This window comes from Rhinatrema bivittatum, chromosome 1, assembly GCF_901001135.1.
Source record: "Rhinatrema bivittatum chromosome 1, aRhiBiv1.1, whole genome shotgun sequence".
NCBI classification, from domain to species: Eukaryota; Metazoa; Chordata; class Amphibia; order Gymnophiona; family Rhinatrematidae; genus Rhinatrema; species Rhinatrema bivittatum.
In genome coordinates this window covers 235,751,321-235,771,588 of record NC_042615.1, presented here as the reverse complement: position 1 = coordinate 235,771,588, position 20,268 = coordinate 235,751,321, and the positions used below count along the sequence as shown (strand labels likewise).

The 20,268-nt window shown below is 44.0% G+C and overlaps 1 protein-coding gene across 1 annotated transcript in view; it reads right to left on the bottom strand.

Moving 5' to 3' along the window:
- Nucleotides 1-17,774: 17,774 nt before the first annotated feature.
- The window catches only part of LOC115080355 (transmembrane emp24 domain-containing protein 11-like), a 54,853-nt gene continuing 52,359 nt past the window's right edge, over nt 17,775-20,268 (bottom strand). The window contains exon 5 of the mRNA XM_029584503.1: nt 17,775-17,975. Coding sequence (XP_029440363.1) covers nt 17,826-17,975 — 150 coding nt within the window. The 3' untranslated portion in view covers nt 17,775-17,825. The remainder of the gene's footprint in view (nt 17,976-20,268) is intronic.

Sequence of the window (20,268 nt, the reverse complement as noted above, 5' to 3'; positions counted from 1 at the left end):
CAATAGGATTTGATTTCCTGGTAGTTCAGCTTTTTGTGCAGATGTTCCTGGGGGAAGAGGTTGAGCCTCAATGATTTCATCTTCGGATACTACAGCATATCCAGCAGAATGGATCTCATGAATGATTTGGCTACTCCCATCAGTGAATAAAGTCCAAGCTCCTTGCCAGGGTTGATCTCTCAGGACTGGCCTACTATGTATTGTAGTCATGACTTCTTCACAGTCATGGGCAACTGGTTCAGGTACCGGCATAAGAGTAGCCGGATTCAAGTTTTTGCTGTCTTGTATTTGAATTTCAGGTGTTTCACACAGTAGGGCTTTGATACTTGATGAGACGTGAATTAGTCATCCATTTTGGTCCATGAGTTTCAAGTAGTCCTTGAATAGTATGAGGAGTTGTCACTTGCAGAGTTTGTCCAAATGTTAATTTAACAGCTTCAGATATCAGTAAACATGCAGCAGCAATGCTTCGAAGGCAACCAGGCCATCCTTTAAAAACATTGTCCATTCCTTTTGACAAATATGCAACAGGTCGTTCCCATGATCCTAAAGTTTGAATCAATACCCCAATGGCTATGCCTTTTTTCTCATCTATGAACAAATGGTAGGGTTTCATTACATCAGGTAATCCTAGAGCAGGGGGTGAGATCAAGGCTTCTTTCAGTTGATGCAGACTTGCTAGTTCATGTCCCTCCCACTGGAAGGGATGAGATTCCGATTCTTTTCCTCGTAGTTTATCATATAATGGTTGGGCTAAAATTGCATAGTTAGCAATCCAAAGTCTACAGTATCCTGCGGCTCCTAGGAATGCACGAAGTTCTTTCTTGCAGGTAGGTACAGGTTGATCTCTTATAGAGCTTGTACGAGAGATTCCAAGGCGACGAGTGCCCTCACATATTCGAAAGCCCAAATACTCTATTTTCAATTCACAGATTTGCGCTTTCTTTTTGCTTGCACGGTACCCTTTCGAGTACAAAGTTTTTAACAAATGGTGGGTGGATGCTGCACATTCAAGATAAGTTTCTCTAAACAACAAAAGGTCATCCACATATTGTATGACTGGCCCATACATGACCTGATACATCTTTAAGTCTTTTGCCAGTAGTTCACCAAACAGAGTAGGTGAATGCTTGAATCCTTGAGGTAAATGAGTCCATGTATACTGTTGCTTTATTCCAGTATGGGCATTCTCCCACGTGAAGGCAAAAATTTTCTGACATTCCTCCGCTACAGGAACGGAGAAGAAAGCATCTTTGAGATCAATGACACTGTACCATTTGGAACTAGAAGAAACTTGAGCCAGGATTGAATATGGATTTGGCACAAGTGCTACCAAATCTGCCACTTGAGTATTTACTTTCCTCAAATCCTGCACGGTTCTTGCTGGGATTTGGGCCATGATGGAATACGGGTTGGGACCAGGGCCACCAGGTCCATGATCTGGCTGTTGACCTTCTGCAGGTCCTGAACTTAACTGTATTCTGTGGAATCTGGTTTCTTTCCCGGCAACAGAGGCGTGTTCCACTCAGATCTGGTTGTTTCAGGTGTGTCTGATCCGATTACTGCATCTGGCGGCATATGGCACGGGGTATTGGGTTTGGTTAACTATTTGGGCACCTTGCTTTAGTTCGATCCAGACTGGGGGCGTTCACGACTAATCCTCCAGGACAAATCCCGTCTCTGTCGATGATGGGGTGTCTTCTGGGTATTGGCTGGTTGAGGAAGTAATCTCCATTTCTCCCTGAGGGGGCAGATGAGTATCACTGGATGGTCCCCGAAGGAGGCTTTAACTTCCCCTGTTGGTTGAAATCTCAATGTGGTCTGTAGTTTACACAGCAGGTCCCGTCCGATAAGGGATACCATGGTCCCGCCTACTTGTATAGTTCATTCTTTCTGCAGAGGGGCAGTGAGTACCTGACCTGAGGCACCCACTATAGAAACAGTCTCTTTCGTCGGGGGGCCGATTAGTGCAGTCATGACAGATCGTTGGCCTCTGATTTTGTTGTGTTCCCTCGTGGATTTCCACCAGAGGGTCAGTGGGGATTCTTCCCTCCCGGTCTCTTCAGGCTGTATGCTCCTTGTCGCCTCCCCCGCCATCTGCCAGTGGGGGTTGTCCGATCTCCTTCCTCCTCGGCCCCTTTGTGTCGGTGCAGGTCCATTTTTGTCGTTAGTATTCACTGCAGGGCTCCCGTATTTCTTTTGCCATTCTTCACAGTCTCTCTTCCAATGGCCTTCATTTTTGCAGTACGCACACTGATTCTTTCCCAAGGGGGGGTCTTGTTCCCCCTCCTCTTCGCGGTCTGCCATTGTCTTGGCTCCTTCCCGTCCGAGTGTCCTCGAGAGCGGCGGCTAACAGTCACTTTCTCCTTCATATGTCTACTTGCTTCTCTCTTTTCTCTTCCACTTCTCTATTTCCACATACCTGGTCTGCTATAGCTTTTAACTGGCTGAGGCTCATGCCCTCAAAGCCTTCAGCCTTCTGCAGCTTCTTTCGGATGTCGGGTCTATTATTAAGTTTCTGGTTGCAGGGACGGGCCCTTTTCTTCTCTTCCTGATCCCTGTTCCCATACATCTCAAAATACGATGAAAAGATCACAGTCCATCTGGAAATTGAATAGATGACCTGCGCCTGGAGGCAAATCAGTTCTGACGAGGCTGAGAAGCTGCAAAACATTGCTTCCTACATACTTGTAAGTTTGGCATTGGGTTAATTCAATAAAGTCAACCTGGATCTGCAGGCTTTAGGTGTGCAGGAGTGATGATCAAACCCTTGGAAGCCTTGTACCAATTACATTGCAAACACTAAGAACATATGGTAATAGCCAGAGCCCAGCCCCCACCAGTGGTAAAAGAACATAATTGCAGTATATATATATATATATGTTTGTGTGTGGGGGCCACTACTTTATCATTTGGGCCGAATCATATTTGATCTAGTTCCTGATCTTGCATAGTGGCCCATCCTCTTGCCCACAACTTCAATAATCCTTATCTTGCGCCTGCCACTGAATCAAAATTTTTAATATTAAGTCTTTGTTTTCTCTGTGTTTTTTACAAACGGCATCCTGTAATTCCCACAGTCAGAACTGCAGCTGTCTTATCTTGCCACTTGCTATGCCCTGCATATTTAACAAAGCTTTAACAAAGGTCCCATTCTTAATCATTTCTCCTCTAATTTTCCCAGAGACAACTTCAAAATAAACTGCGTCAGCAAAAGAGAGTTCATACTTTATCATGCGTTCCAATGTAACTTTAAATAACAGATAATATATAGGAAACAAGTAAGAACAATAATTAACATTAGAGAATATTCTTATTGTACAGGTGCCCTGCCATAGATGAAAAAAAACAATAAATAATTGACTAACCTGTGGATGTATCGAGTGAAGGATAAGCATAGGGAGGACACTGGGATAGAAGATATGAGAAAACTGAAAACTTCTGATTAACAACGCCAGCATTGAAACGCACAGCCATATTGAATGCACTAACATCTGACACGCAATGAAATGCACTACGCACTACGTACTGACATATTGACACGCAGTGAAACGCACCACCATTCCATAATTACATTTTTGTACTGTAACAATGAATTTGCTGCTATAAAATGTCTTAAAAATAGCCTGCATCATAAGGCACTGTTTCCCTGTATGCAGGAGTTGTAGCTAATGTAGAGATTAAACAAACCAGTCTGAGCTACAAAAAAACTTTTACTTCTGTGAAACAACCTAGGGAGTAAATGTACTGATGTGAGTACTAAACCTTTGACCAACCCCCACTAGTGATTGAACGCCAAGGAATCTTCCTTCCTTTTAATTAACATACCACAATTCTATCTTTATTCACATACGCACACCATCAACTAACTTCCAATAATGTTCTGTTTAAACAATCAAAACTTAATGTTTTCTTTCCCTTTGTCCTCATTCACCCAGGCTGGCTCAACCTTTTTTTTTTTTCTTTCTTTTCTTCTTTATTTTCTCTCTCTGGCTCGACCCCCTCCTCTCTCCTGTAATTATCTCTGCCGTTAACCTTAACTGTCATCAAGTTCTAAACTTCAACACCAGTAAGTGCATTCTTCAGTAATCAAATCAGTATTTTAACTTAACACTATACATTAATTTGTTGTATAGTAGCTATGCTAGAGCCCAGTCAAACATATTATAATAATTCCAGAAAACAATCAACCATTAACTCTCCTGGAAATTCCTTTGTCTTACAATTCCATAGTTCAGGGCAGAAAACAGGAACAATAAACAAACAAAGACAAAGGGAAAAGAACTTTCTTATTGCAGATGAAACTTTAGTATTTCTCATTTAATAACAAACTAAAATATCTTAACTCTCTGGATTAAGTAATGAAGGATCTTGTGCAGCATCTGTAAACCAAAAATCTCTTCCCATTAGGGTTTAAAACAATTAAAAACAATTAAAAAATCCCTGGTACATGTGCTTGCAATTCACAGATAGCAGTTATATACATCACAATCCTTAATTAATAATTTGAAAACCCAAACGTACCAGAGAAATGTTTTAGGGGTTAAACTGTCCCGCTGAGAAGCAGCCTCTGCCCAGCCTAACTAGTTAACTTTCCAGCTCCCAGCGCTCTTTGTCCATAACAATTATAATGCATCATATTATGGCAGAAACAGATTGCAAGCTACATGCTCGCAGGCTAACTGCCGCTGTTCAGTACACATATACAGATAAATAATTCACAATCACTTTTAATAAGTTTTCCTTAAGTAAAAATAGTCTACATCACCAGAGTAGATCAAAAAATATTTTTATTTTTTTTACTGCGAGGCCATTTATTCTCTTTCACACAACAAGAAACCTATTCCCGAATTTTTCAAGTCGTGGAGTGTTCGGATCGGGATTCCTACTATCCCCCGCGCGGAGCTTGATCAAGGCTCCCTCGATCCAGCTTGGTGACGGATCGGCTAGTAATTTAGCTTTATCTAGTCTCTAATTCTATTTTTTATCTTATTTCTTTTTCCCAAAATACTTGCCTGCAAAGTTCTTCCGATCGTCAAGAAAGCCTTCTTTCCGGATCAACCAATCCCAAAGGTCTCAGAGGATCTCCGTGGAATGACCCCCTCAGAAACCTGATCACTGAACTCAGCGGTGGCCACTCACCAGGCAAGTCTGGGGGATCACTCCGCCACAAAATCTCCCGGACCGATTGGGGGGCCAATATGGCGTCCCCAGGGCCCCGGTCCCATCTGGAATGCCAAATGTTACCGTCAGAAAATAGGCCCCAGAAACTGTTCCGTAAAGAAAGACTTTTATTGCATATGCAAGACACAGCTGAGAACAATGGCTCAGAAACTGCGTGCCCCTCCCCTTCAGGAGCTGGCTTTTATACATTCTACATTTCTTATCTTATACACATGCGTTCTACGCCTTGCTGAGCAAGCATATCCCAGCTGAGGGGCTACTGACCCCCTCCTTAGACAACCTGGAACCTTCGTGAAGCTTCTGCAGGAGAGGCTGCTGGGACTTGCAGTTCTGGAAAGGAATTCACGAGTCTATAGTAATACAGCCCTTCACATAATACATCCATTGTTCTATTCTAGGTTACAATGAAAGCTTATCAGAGAATAAGAACAGCGAAGCCAAAAAATGAAAATGTGCAATGTGCTGACAGAGAGTTTCTCAATGTCCTAATTACAGCTGTATTGCAGACTGTAAGTAAACCCGTCATGAAGCAGGGAATTCTGGTACATGAAGTCCTGTTTGGCAGGAGTTTCAGGTTGTCCTTTGTCAGGTTGAAGCGTTCAGACCCCTTCAGTACCAGCTACATGGAACTTACAAATTAGTCAAGATAATCATACATGACAAATGTCACGTGAAGTGTATTTATTGTAGAGAAATATTAAGGATTTAAAACCAGCCTGAAAAATGTGAGTCTTTAGATTGGACTTGAGTATGGCCAGAAAGGGAGCAAGGCACACCAAATCAGGAAGTTTATGCATATGGCGCAGCCAGGTGAAAAGGATGGAGTCAGGAGTTGGCAATGTAGGATACGGGCACAGATCAACAGAGTTTTTGAAGAAGGATGTGAGGAGAGAGAAGTGAAGCTACAAAGTGAATGCATTTATAGTCGAGTAAGATAAGATTTAACTGTATGTGGAAGCAGATGGGGAGCCAATGTGGTGACTCGATAAGAGGGATTAGGAAGTTAAGTCATGTAATTGAAAAGTGGCTGTGAAGAAACATGACTCACTGGGAGGCATGTGAAGAGCAAGTTGCAGAGCATATTTGCCATACAGGGTCAGATCAAAGGTCTGTCAAGCCCGGTATCCTGTTTCCAACAGTGGCCGATCCAGGTCACAAGTACCTGTCAGGGTCACAAAAGGTTGATAGATTTCATGCTGCTTATCCCAGTGGACTTGCCTAAATCCACTTTAATGATGGTTTATGGACTTTTCTTCCAGGAACTTGCCCAAACCTTTTTTAAACCCAGCTATAATAACAGCTTTCACCACATCTTCTGGTAACAAATTCCAGAGTTTATTTATGCATTGAGTAAAGCAAATATCATATTTGTCTTAAATGTATCATCTAGTAACTTCATTGAATGTCCCCTAGTCTTTATACTTTTAGAAAGAGTAAACAACTGATTTGCATTTACACATTCCACTCCACTCATTATTCTATAGACCTCTATCTTATTTCCCCTCAACCATCTCTTCTCCAAGCTGAAGAGCACAAACCTCTTTAGCCTTTCCTCATAGGGAAATCATTCCATCCCATTTTTCATTTGGTCACCCTTCACTGCATCCTTTTTAAATAATTTAAACTTTATAGAGATTGTACAACCCAATTTGGCTTCAGGAAAAACTGTTCAACCGAAAAACTATTTATTTAGTAGCATTCTAAAAGGCTTTGGTAATAATGAATCTTCTAATTCTCCTTGTCCTAAAAGATGCATTTGACACAGTTGACCATACTCTTCTCTGCAAATAAAGAAAATTGGAATTGGTAGAAATGTATACAACTGGTTCTCTTCCTTCCTAGAAAATAGATCCTTCCAAGTCAAATTAGGCAATCAAATCTCGGACCTCTTTAATATTGACACAGCACTGTCATCAACATTGTTTATTATCTATCTATATCCAATTTGCACTCTTTTAACAAATCTAAACACCAAATTCTTCATATATGCTGATGATATACAATTCTACATTCTTTTTGAAAGAACAGCAGCAACACTAACAAAATACATGAAATCTATATAAAAAGGACTCTCTTTTCTGAAATTGATTCTCAACACTAATAAAACTGAAATAATTTGGCTAAGAAAACACATCACTAAAACCACTTATTCTAAATATAGAAATAGTTAAAATATCACCTTCAGATGAAGTTTGTGATCTAGGAATCCAAATTGATGAAAATATCAACATGAAAAAACATATAACAAAGATAATAAAATCTGGTTACGCTAAACTCAGAATGCAACACTACCTAAAACCATTGCTTACTTTCCAAGACTTCCGCACAGTTCTACATACTCTGATTTTTTCCAACCTAGAATACTACAACTCCCTACTGCTAGACCTCAATGCAAACATAATCAAACCTCTACAACTCCTCCAAAATGTTTCTGCCAGACTTCTTACTGGAACAAGACCATTTGATCATATAACTCCCACCCTGATAGACCTTCTCTGGCTTCCAGTATCCTTCAGAATCCAATACAAAGTATTATCACTTATTTTCAGTATCATCAACAACATTGACCCATCTCTACCTGTAATTTCAATTCAATTCTTCAAGCCACTAAGAGAACTAACATCTCAAATCAAAGGCATTCTCTCAATTCCTCCTTATAATATTATACACCTATCACAAATTAGAAATTGTATGTTTACAATTGCTGGTCCTAAACTTTGGAACTCTTTACCTAGTCCACTAAGACTTTCAACCAAAAAATAGAAATTCAAATAAGATCTTAAAACCTGGCTCTTCAAAAAAGCCTATAAACTAACTTGAAATTTTCATCAATAAAATATCTTCAAATTTGTATAGTCAAGAAACAGATCATACCCTTTTCACCTTTTATTTTATTATAAATTTCTACAACTCCTATTTGATTCATTCCTTGGAATTTCTAATCCATTGTTGAAGTAATTACTATTTTCTTATAGCTGTTATTTACATATTTAAAATAAAATTGTTAGAAATACTATTACCTTTTTTTACAATGTAATTCAATGCTATATATGTAAACCGTTGTGATCTACCTCTGGAACGACGGTATATAAAAAGCATAAATAAAATAAGTACAGTCAAAGAAATCAACAATAGATATATGTATGAATGTTAAAGTACTCTGTACCTTTTTAATTCTGCTATATCTTATTTGAGATGATGTGGCCAGAACTGCACACTGCTCAAGGTGTAGTCACACCATGGAGTGATACAGAGGCATTATGATATACTCTGTTTTATTTTCCATTCCTTTCCTAATTCTTCCTAATATTCAATTTGCTTTCTTGGCCATTGCTGCACACTGAGCAGATAATTTCAACATAATATGCCTAGATTCTTTTCCAGCGTGGAACCTTGCATTTTGTAGCTATAATTTGGTAAACCTTCCCTACATGTATCACTTTATTTATTTAATTATTTATTTATTTATAACTTTTATATACCGACATTCGAATGAATATCACATCGGTTTACATACAACTGGGGTAACAACTTAACAGAAGGAACGGAAAATAAAGTTACATCTAACAGGGGTTTTGAAGGAACGGGGATGAGAAAAGAAGGACAGGAAGACCTAGAGAGAGAAGAAATAAGGATAGATTGTCCGAAATTATATTACATCATATTATATTAATCTAATGAGTCAACATCATGAGTTATTGCATTAATAATAAAAGTGGAACAATTGCATTAATAATAAAAGTGGAACAATTGTTAGTATATTACAATTATATTACAATACTATCTCTATTACAATGCTAGGTGGTGAGGGGTATGGTAAGATTAAGTGAAAGCTTGTTTATACAGCCAGGTTTTCAGTTTTTTCTTGAAGGTTTTAGTACAGTGTTCTAGGTGTAGGTCAGGTGGCATCGAGTTCCATAGAGATGGTCCTGCAATTGAGAGGGCTCTTTCTCGGGTGGAGGCGAGATGAGTGAGTTTAGGCGAAGGGGTTGATATGGTTCCTAAGTAGGCGGATCTGGTTGGTCTGTTAGAGGTGAGATATTGGAGAGAGTCGTTGAGCCAGTGCATCTCTTTATTGTGTAGGGTTTTGTGAATAATTGTTAAGCATTTGTGCTGGATTCTGGCTGTGATTGGGCAGAGCAGTTGAGAAAAAGGGGAGATCATGATGGGTACTAGCGTTCTGATGTTTGTTGAAGAGGGGAGGAAGTAGCTTTGCTTCCAGGGACAAGGTCGGGGGTTGAAAATGGGTATGGGGTGTGGGGTAGAATGTCATGGTAGGTAGGGAGGGGTGAGTTCTGGGGGATATTAAAAAGGGGGAAGAGGGCGCGTATTGAAAGGTGTTGCAATAGGAGGACAGGGTGGTTGAGCCCGTATTGGAAGGGGTAATTGTATATAGTGAGTTCAGATGCACCTCTAGGACGAGGTATGGGGTGCACTGGGTAGGCACTGGGGGAAGGTGCGAAAGGGTTGGGTGGGAAGGAGGGATAATAGAGGGGATGCGGTGGGTGTTAGAGGGGAGTCAGTGAGATGTGGCACTAAGAGGCTGCACTAAGGGGCGCACCAAGGGGCTTGCTCCTTAGGCACGCGACGCCTAGGTCGCGGGCCTTACTTTTAAAGGGGGGCTGGAGGGACGCCTCCCATAGCCAGTGATGTCACAGGTAGGCTGGGCAAGGCCTACCTGTGACATCACTTTGTACTTGTCTCCATCAAATGTCATCTGCCATTTGGATGCCCATTCTCACAGGGTCTTCTTGCAATTTTTCACATTCCTCATGTTTTGATAACTCTGAATAATTTTGTATCTTCAAAAAATTTGATCACCTCACTCATTGTTCCCATTTCTAGGTCATTTATAATATATTAAAAAGCACAGCGGTCCAAGTTCAGATCCCTGGGACACTCTACTATTCACCTTTCTCCATTGAGAAAATTGATCATTTAGCCGTACTTTCTGTTTTCTATCTTTTAATCACTTCTCAAGCCACAATAGAACATTGCCTCCTGTACCATGACTTTTTGATTTCCTCAAGAGTCTCTCATGAGCTACTTTGTCACACACTTTCTTTAAATCCAAATACACTATGGGGTAGATTTTCAAAGGGGTACGCGCGTAAGATACACGCGTACCCCCGAAAACCTACCCCAAACCCCCCCTGCGCGCGCCGAGCCTATTTTGCATAGGCTCGGCGGCGCACGCAAGCCCCGGGACGCGCGTAAGTCCCGGGGGTTGCATGGAGGGGCATGTCGGGGGCGTGTCCGGAGTCACGCGGCGTTTCGGGGGCATGTTGGGAGTGACGCGGTGTTTCGGGGGTGTGGTTCCGGCCCGGGGGCGTTCCGGGGGCGTGACAGCGGCCCCTGGACCAGCCCCCAGACCGGAACATGGAGCGCGGCAGCCTGGTGCGCATAAGGCCTGGCCACGCATGGTAAACCCCAGGATTTGTGTACACCGGGTTTAAAATCCGGTTGTTGGGTTTTAGTTTGAATCTGCATACCAGGAGTTAGCCAAATATTATCCAAACTACATGACATCGGAGTGCGCACTTGCAAATTTTCAGTTTTTTCTGATTGAGAATAAACAAATTACAAAACAAACCTTATCAAAAGAAAATCTATAAAATCTGTTTGATTCTTGTTGATTAGTTTATTCAACAGTCTGTTTGGTCTATGAGCCAAAACATTAGCATATATCTTACAATCAATACTGATCAATGAACTAGATCCATAGTTCTGTTTAAATAACAAAGCCCTATCTGTTTATTTCTAGAGCTTCTAAAAACGTTCTGTCTGGTTTACTGTTGACTTCATATATAGAGAAAATTCTATTCAAGGAAGAAAGCAAGTTTGCTTAACATGAATGGCAGGATGAATTGGCCATGATGTGGGTGATATTGATGGCACTGAACAAAACCATTTTTTTGAGTTCAGTAGAGCTTCTGATTTACTGAGCATGTGTGGGAGTTCCCACGCGAGTACTGCCTAGTGAGTCCCTCATTTGTCCTTAGAGCTTAGAATTAGGAAGGTAGCTAATTCTCTGAGGAGGCAGGTGGGTATTAAGCATGGTTAATTCATCCTGCTGTCTACGGAGAGCTCTCTTTATGCTAAGCAGACTTGCTATCTCCTTCAACAAACAGGGCCGAATTATCCATGGCATGTAGAGGCCAACGCCGAGTGTTGCATGTGGAGCATATACTGAAAGAGCAGCCCTGTCTCACTAATGGAGAGTAGATTACTGGGCAAGCCAGCTGCACAAAACTGCTTGTCCAAAATTACTGTCATTTTTTGATAGATTGTCCAGACAGTAATGGGACATGAAAGTGTATAGAGACAATTAGGGATGTGAATCGTTTTTTGACGATTTAAAATATCGTCCGATATATTTTAAATCGTCAAAAATCGTTAGGGCCACGATACAATACCAATTCCCCCGATTTATCGTTAAAAAATCGTAAATCGGGGGAAGGGGGAGGGCAGGAAAACCGACACACTAAAACCCACCCCCGACCCCTTAAATTAAATCCCCCACCCTCCCGAACCCCCCCCCAAATGCTTTAAATAACCTGGGGATCCAGCGGTGGTCCAGAACGGCGGCGGTCCGGAACGGCCCCCTCAATTGAATCCTGTTGTCTTCAGCCGGCGCCATTTTGCAAAATGGCCGCCGCAAAATGGCGGCGGCCATAGACAAAAACGATTCGACGCAGGAGGTCATTCCGGACCCCCGCTGGACTTTTGGCAAGTATTGTGGGGGTCAGGAGGCCCCCCCAAGCTGGCCAAAAGTTCCCGGGAGTCCAGCGGGGTTCAGGAAGCGATTTCTTGCCGCGAATCGTTTTCCGTACGGAAAATGGCGCCGGCAGGAGATCGACTGCAGGAGGTCGTTCAGCGGCGGTCCGGAACCCCCGCTGAACGACCTCCTGCAGTCGATCTCCTGCCGGCGCCATTTTCCGTACGGAAAACGATTCGCGGCAAGAAATCTCTTCCTGAACCCCGCTGGACTCCCGGGAACTTTTGGCCAGCTTGGGGGGGCCTCCTGACCCCCACAAGACTTGCCAAAAGTCCAGCGGGGGTCCGGAACGACCTCCTGCGTCGAATTGTTTTTGTCTATGGCCGCCGCCATTTTGCGGCGGCCATTTTGCAAAATGGCGCCGGCTGAAGACAACAGGATTCAATTGAGGGGGCCGTTCTGGACCGCCGCCGTTCTGGACCACCGCTGGATCCCCAGGTTATTTAAAGCATTTGGGGGGGGGTTCGGGAGGGTGGGGGATTTAATTTAAGGGGTCGGGGGTGGGTTTTAGGGGGTTTTAGTGTGTCGGCTCACGATTTTAACGATTTTCACGATAGTTTACACACCCAAACGGCAACAATACGATTCCCTCCCCCTCCCAGCCGAAATCGATCGTTAAGACGATCGAGGACACGATTCACATCTCTAGAGACAATCATGTTGCAGCATTACAGATATCTTCAATGGGGACTCTGAGATGAGCAACGGAAGCAGCCACAGTTCTTGCTTGATGAGCCTTTATGGAGCCTGTAATCTGGAAGCCAGCCAGTCAGCACATAAAAATGTGCAATGTGGTACACTAGTCAATTGCCACGCCCATTATTTTGGGATCATAAGAGACAAATAGTTGAGACAGTTGACGATTGTAATGTTTGGTTGGCCATGGGATGACCCTGCAACCAGCCACATGCACCTCAGAATACACAGGACCTCAGTGCAATAGGGATGCTGCTGATAGCACCATCACAGCGCTGCCCCCTAGGTGCGTTCTCACGATGCTCATCAACCTAAGAAGGACCATGGCAGGCACTAGAGGTGCAGTGCTTGAGGATGATATCAACACGGCAAGATATGTAAACCCTCGCTGCGCTCCCAGCCAGCATCTCATCAGTGGCTGGGAGTATATGTTGCTTCATCCTGCCTTGTCTCCAGCTCCTCGTCCTGTCTTGCCTCCCTCTCTGATTGATTCATAGTCTTGACCTTTGCCTGGATATCTGATGCTGCTTGAGCTCCACCTGTGCTGATCTTTGAATACCTGATGCTGCCTGGTCTCCGCCTGCCCCGACCTTTGCCTGAATACCTGAACTGCCTGATCTCCGTTTGCCCTGGCCTGTGCTTGAATACCTGCTGCTGCCTGATTTCCACCTTCCCTAACCTTGGCCTGCTTACTGACTATGCCAGTCCACTCTACAGGACTGTCGCCTAAGTCCTGCTGGCCCCATAACCCAAGGGCTCAACCTGCAGAGGAAGTGGTTGGTATACAGGAAGCCTATATCCTGTTCCTGTCCAAGTGGGTCTGCCTATTGTTGGTGGGGGCCCAGTTAGTTCACCAACTGGGCAGCATGAATCCCACCACAGCAGAAGGGCTCACACTCCATGACAGTTTGCTGAGGCCATGAGGTTGGTGGACTCGACCTCTGCTTGGGACATACCTGATTTGGCACACTGAATCAACAGCAGCAAAAACAGCAGAACCAGATAGTGGGCCTCCTTCAAGGTCTTCCTGCCTGCATGCACATCATGCAAGTATGACTTCCCATACTGGCACCTTCCACGCCACCTTCAATGGTGCCCATCCACAAGCCTGGACCCATGCCCCACCTGCCTCATTCTCTCAAATATGACAGAGACCCTAAAATCTATGGAGGGTTTATCAATCAATGCCTCATGCATTTTGAGCTGTAAGCATCCAGCTTCCCATCCAACCAGACCAAGGTAACATTCATCTTGTCCCTGTTGGCTAGACTGGCCTTGGCCTGGGCATCTCCTCTTTGGAAGTGGAATGAATCCTTTATGGGGAAACCTGGAGGAGTTTCTTAGACAGTTTCTCTGTGTCTTCAATAAGCCTAAACGTTCCTCCTCGGCCGCTGCAGATCTGCTTTGCTTCAGGCAAGGCAATAAGACCGCTTGCAATTACACCATCCAGTTCCAGACTCAGGCATCTGAACTTTGCTGTAATGAGGAAAGTTTGGTTGCCATTTTTTGGCAAGACTAATTGAGGAAGAGAAGCAAAGGTGTTGAAAGCTCAACCTGTGCTTATATTATGCTGGCCAAAGGCATTATGCCACATAATGCCGTGAGAAATCGGGAAACTCTTGAGCCTAGGTTGATTGGAGAGGCAATCCTAGGCCATACCACAGCCTCCACTCAGATGTTAGTTCTAGTTTAAGAACATAAGAACATGCCATACAGGGTCGGACCAAGGGTCCATCAAGCCCAGCATCCTGTTTCCAACAGTGGCCAATCTAGGCCATAAGAACCTGGCAAGTACCCAAAAACTAAGTCTATTCCATGTTACCGTTGCTAGTAATAGCAGTGGCTATTTTCTAAGTCAACTTAATTAATAGCAGGTAATGGACTTCTCCTCCAAGAACTTATCCAATCCTTTTTTAAACACAGCTATACTAACTGCACTAACCACATCCTCTGGCAACAAACTCCAGAGTTTAATTGTGCGTTGAGTAAAAAAGAACTTTCTCCAATTAGTTTTAAATGTGCCACATGCTAACTTCATGGAGTGCCCCCTAGTCTTTCTACTATCCGAAAGAGTAAATTACCGATTCACATCTACCCGTTCTAGAGCTCTCATGATTTTAAACACCTCTATCATATCCCCCCTCAGTCGTCTCTTCTCCAAGCTGAAAAGTCCTAACCTCTTTAGTCTTTCCTCATAGGGGAGCTGTTCCATTCCCCTTATCATTTTGGTAGCCCTTCTCTGTACCTTCTCCATCGCAATTATATCTTTTTTGAGATGCGGCAACCAGAATTGTACACAGTATTCAAGGTGCGGTCTCACCATGGAGCGATACAGAGGCATTATGACATTTTCCGTTTTATTCACCATTCCCTTTCTAATAATTCCCAACATTCTGTTTGCTTTTTTGACTGCCGCAGCACACTGAACCGACGATTTCAATGTGTTATCCACTATGACACCTAGATCTCTTTCTTGGGTTGTAGCACCTAATATGGAACCCAACATTGTGTAATTATAGCATGGGTTATTTTTCCCTATATGCATCCCCTTGCACTTATCCACATTAAATTTCATCTGCCATTTCGATGCCCAATTTTCCAGTCTCACAAGGTCTTCCTGCAATTTATTTATTTATTTATATTTATTTTAGTTTTTTCTATACCGGCATTCGTGAGAGTATCACATCATGCCGTCACGTGGTCCACCGCGGTTCCGCTCACCCAACTTATTCAACATAGCTATGTTGAATAAGTTGGAAATCCGATCGTTTTCGCCTCATCACTTTTTTAAGTTAAAAAAAAATAATAAGTAGCGTTTTACATATAAGTTCAAAACGAATGCACACCCCTAGAGGTTACTAACCCGCTCCTTGGGTTTCTCTTGCTGTATAATAAATACTGTCTGACTCCTGTGTCCATCACTGCTGAGACCCTGCCTGTCGTGGAGCGTCGCACAGGGCTCCTCCCTGTGGGTGGAGTCAGTTCTCTCCATGACCCAAGGGCCCACAAACCAAATTAAAACATAACAACAAAGTGAAAACTATTATCTTAAATAAACAGCATTGAAAGCACCTCTATAAAAATATGTAAAATAAAACAAACAACCAAACAACATACCTATAGAGACTAATATAGCTTACAAACTTCACAGTGATATAGAAGTAAAGGCATTTGTCAGGTAAAGAAGGTATTTGAAGTGGCATGAAAAGGTCATCTGATACAAAGAGTCCAATCACAGAAAAGGGATCAAATTACACAAACAGAGCAATCACACAATTTAGATCAAGGGGATGCAAAGATTGTAATTTGAAAATCTGTGATTGGACTTTTTGTATCAGATGACCTTTTTGTGCCAATTTACAACTGCCTTCACTTCTACATCACTGTGAAGCTTGTAAGCTATACTTTGGTTGTTTGTTTTATTTTACATATTTTTATAAAGGTGCTTTAATAGCTGTTTATTTAATATAATAGTTTTCACTTTGTACTGCATTAAATGATCTCACTGTGCTAGTCTTAACTTTCTACTTTTCAAATTTAGCAGCTAAGTTCCACCTAAAGAAGCCAGCAGGGAAAACAGGGCTGTATCAGGGGACTACAATATTTGAAATGTGGACTTTTAACTAACTATAGTAGTGAATTTAAAAACTGTGATATGTTGGCTGTATTGGATACCTAATGTTATGGTTTGTGGGTTGGTGGACCCTTGGCCCGTGGTATGAGTTGTTACAGCCTGTGGGGAGGAACCCCACAGACCCACACTGATGGAAGGCGAGGTCAGGCACGGCAGGGAGCTCTGGGTAAGACTGTGGAGAGGTCCCGAGGAGTCAGGAGGAATTCCCCAGTAGACGAGCGGGCTGCCGGTAATACCTTGACTGAAACCCCCGGAGGGGAAGGTGCCAGGCAGGCCATAGAGTGAGAGGGTTGAGACTGGCATGCAGGAGGAACAGCGGAGACACACCCCGAGGAGTGGAGCTGTGGAGCGAGGGAGGTGCGGCTGTAGTAACACAGGCTAACCTGTGGAGCAAGGAAGCCCGAATCTGGTCTCCGATGATGACGTAGGTGGAACCCGAGGAGCGGGGAGCACAGGTAGTCTCTGTATGATAGAGAAGCACAGCCCCGAGGAGAGGGGAAGTGCTGGTAGTCTCGTAGCACGTAAGCGTGACCCCGAGGAGCGGGGAGGCGCAGATAGTCACACTAAAGCACAAGGACACTGTCCCAAGGAGTGGGACGGTGCTGAAACTCTCTTGAGAAAAAGGAGGACGCAGCCACAAGGAGCAGGGAAGCGCTGACAGTCCAGACAGCACGTAGGCGCAACCCCGAGGAGCGGGGAAGCGCTAGAGTAACTCCCGAATGGCAAGAGTGTTCCAGGAGTAGCCCCGAGGAGCGGAGACCCTTGCAGAGTAGGACCTCAGAAAGCACAGGGCCAGCCCGAGGAGTGGGGAAGTCCAGGAGACAAGGTCCCCGTGAGAGTGCCACTGGCCTCCAAGGAGCGGTTACCAGGCAGAGTCCAAGGTCCAACGTAGTCCAACAGCGGAGCCACAGGAACACGGAACAGGAGCTAGTAGAGACGTTCAGAACTTGTTGCCAAGTCGGCTAGCTGGGGGCGAAGGTGGAGCTTAAGTACTTTGATCTGATGACATCATCAAGCAGGGATGGCCATGAGGTTCCCGCCGAAGAGGCTTGAAAGGAGATCCCGGTGATGCGCGCGCACCTAGGAAGGCCCAGAGACAATGCAGCTGGCGGCGGTGTCCCAGCCGCCACGAGGAGCCATGGGGAATGCGGCGGTAGAGATTGGCCTGTGCTGCGAGCAGACCCAGGGAGGGCTGGAGAACAGTGCGGGATGTAAGTAAGCGCGGTCGCAGCCGTCTGTGACCGATAGGCATAACACCTGATGGATCTATATTAAATTTAAATATTCATTGCAGAAGGCTTTCATTGCATTAGAAGCACCTTCGCTTTGATTGAAAATTTTCCATTTAAATTACAATTCTCACACTCTTTCTTTGGTTGATATATATAGTGGTGCAAGTTTTGATATCCACCCATCCATTTTACTGATCTATCTCTTCATGAAAAAAAGACCTGGACAGTAGTTATTTATTGGGCTCTTTATTAAGTTTTTATGCATTATAAATTACATTATTCAGGTTATATGTATACAGTTTTAAACAAGCTTTTTAGCTATAAGGAAGTCTTTAAAGCATTTGATTTGCCATACACCAACTGACATGAGGATTATCGTTTGTAAAACAGCCCACCATAAGACATTACTGTTAGTATCTTCACTTCTCAGTCGAAAAAACTCTTCACGTTCCTGTTGAAAATAGGTAAAAAACAAAATTAGGAAATGCTCTCAAACCATTTGTATATTTTATCATAATGAGTGTAACAGTTTTTCTGTTATATCATAGATCATTCAAAGCAGTTCAACAAATAGGAAAATATTTGTCTGAAGTATGTACAAACATGCTTTTAATATATTGAATTTAAAGTAATTTCTAATGTTGTCCCATAAAAAAAAAGTCTTAAAGAAACGAATGCCACTACCCTTGACTTCCACCTCAGAAAATCTGAGGGGCTATAATTGCTTAAGGTAGTTTTATGACCTCACTTCGTAACACAGGGATCAGTTTTTTTCCATTTTGAGGCTGAAAGGAGGGTGATGAATTGCTATTTGAGAGTTTTGAGTAAATAGTAAAACTGGGATTCTAAGAGTTACAAGAGGCTGTGTAGGAGGTCAAATAGTGGCAAATTGGCAGCTTACAAATATATAGGGAGCAATAATCAAACTACCCATGATGGCGTAAACTCCATCAGTTATTTTTACCCATGGGATTTGTACCAGTAATCAAAACAAAACTATGAGAATAACTCTAAAAAAACACACAGATGCTCATATAGGCACATATGGGTACACGAGCAGAGATATGCTGGAATTTTAAATCGTGCGCACAGTTATGTGTGTATGATTTAAAATATGCCTACCATGCGTAAGGGTGTTCCTAATTTTAAGCCATTACTGGAACAAATGTACTTCGCATATCTTCCTTAGGACTGTGTTGCTTTAATGCGCGCAGGTAAGCAGATTTTAAAACATACTAACGTGATGAACATTCACAGTTTACCAAGTAGTCCACCAGTTTGCCCAGTCTATCTAGGCGTCATTCAAAACCCTTCTGGTTGTTCAGCCTGCACTCCCCCCAGTTGACCCAGAACCCTTACTGTTATGGCCGTCAGTCGTGGCGGTCCGCGACCGGGGCTGACTGTCATGGCTGCTGGCCACGGCGGTCCGCAGCCGGGACCAAATGCTTACCCGCGGCGTCGGGCTCCTGCTGGAGCAGGCAGCCTCCCTCGGCATTCTCCCTGCGGCCTTGGCCGCTGCTGAAGACCGGCCGCATGGCCCTGCTTGGCTGGGAAGAATCCTTCTCCTCCGGGTATGTTAAGAGCCGCACGCACGGCTGAAGATTTTATTTAAAGGGGCCACGACAGGAAGTTGTCGTGGCTCCTTCCTGAAACTCCTCCCTCGATTCTAGTATTTAAGGCAAGGTCTGCACCTCAGACCTTGCCTTGGTATTGAGTCTCCTTGTTGTTTGGATCCTGAGTCCGTACTCCTGGTTTCCGCTCCTGGTTTTGTTCCTGCTCTTCATCCTGCTCCTGCTCCCCTCCTTTGTTGGACTGATTCTTGGCATCTGATTTTGGACTGGCTTCCTTTCTTCTCTTGGCTCGACCCTGGACCGGCTTCTGACTCTTCTCCTGGCCTGCTCCTGGACTTGCTTCAGATCACTCTCCTGACTTGCTCCTGGACCGGCTCTCGACCCCTCTCCTGGATTTGACCATTGGACGGTTCCTGACCATTCTTCGGCTTCGACTCCGGGGCTGACTATGACCTGCTGGAGGTGCCAGCTGTCTGGAATCCACGACCTACAGGAGGCGCCTGCATCCAGACTTATCTTCAGTCTTCAGTGAGTCTCCTAAGTCCCAGTGGCCCGGGTCCCTACGGGCTCCTCCTGGGGGGACCCTACGGGCTCCTCCAGGGCGAAGTCTTCGTTCAGCTGCTGATTCACCAGGCCTTGCCCTCCGACGGTAGGGACCTAAGAGGGTTGATTCTCTCTTTGGTAGCACTAACCCTACCTCGGAACAGGGGTCCATCTTCTGATTCGTAACACTTACCCTGTTGTGTTAGACTAAAAAGTGATTTCTGCAGACTTACACCTAATCCAGAGCAGCAATAAATATACACAGCTAACAAGCTGTTTCACTCTGCGGCCTCCAATTTTAAAATATGAATTTACATGTGTAACTGCTGGCCACTCTCTGGAACATCCATGCCCCATTCTTTTTCCACCTCCTTTTTTAAGCACACACGTATACGCATAAAAGGCCAGATTTTAAAAGGCCCGTGTGCGTAAATTTCATGTTTTCTAAAAGGCCCAGTCATGAACGACTCTCCCGATACATGCCAAAGTGCCAGGCCAGATGAAAGGGGTAGGGTGAGGGGCGGGCCGGGACAGTGCCATTAGACGCTGTCCCAGGGAAGTGCGCGCTAGCAGCCGGCCGGCGTGTGTAACTTGCTTCGGCTCATCAGAGCAGATAAGTTAAAAAACAAA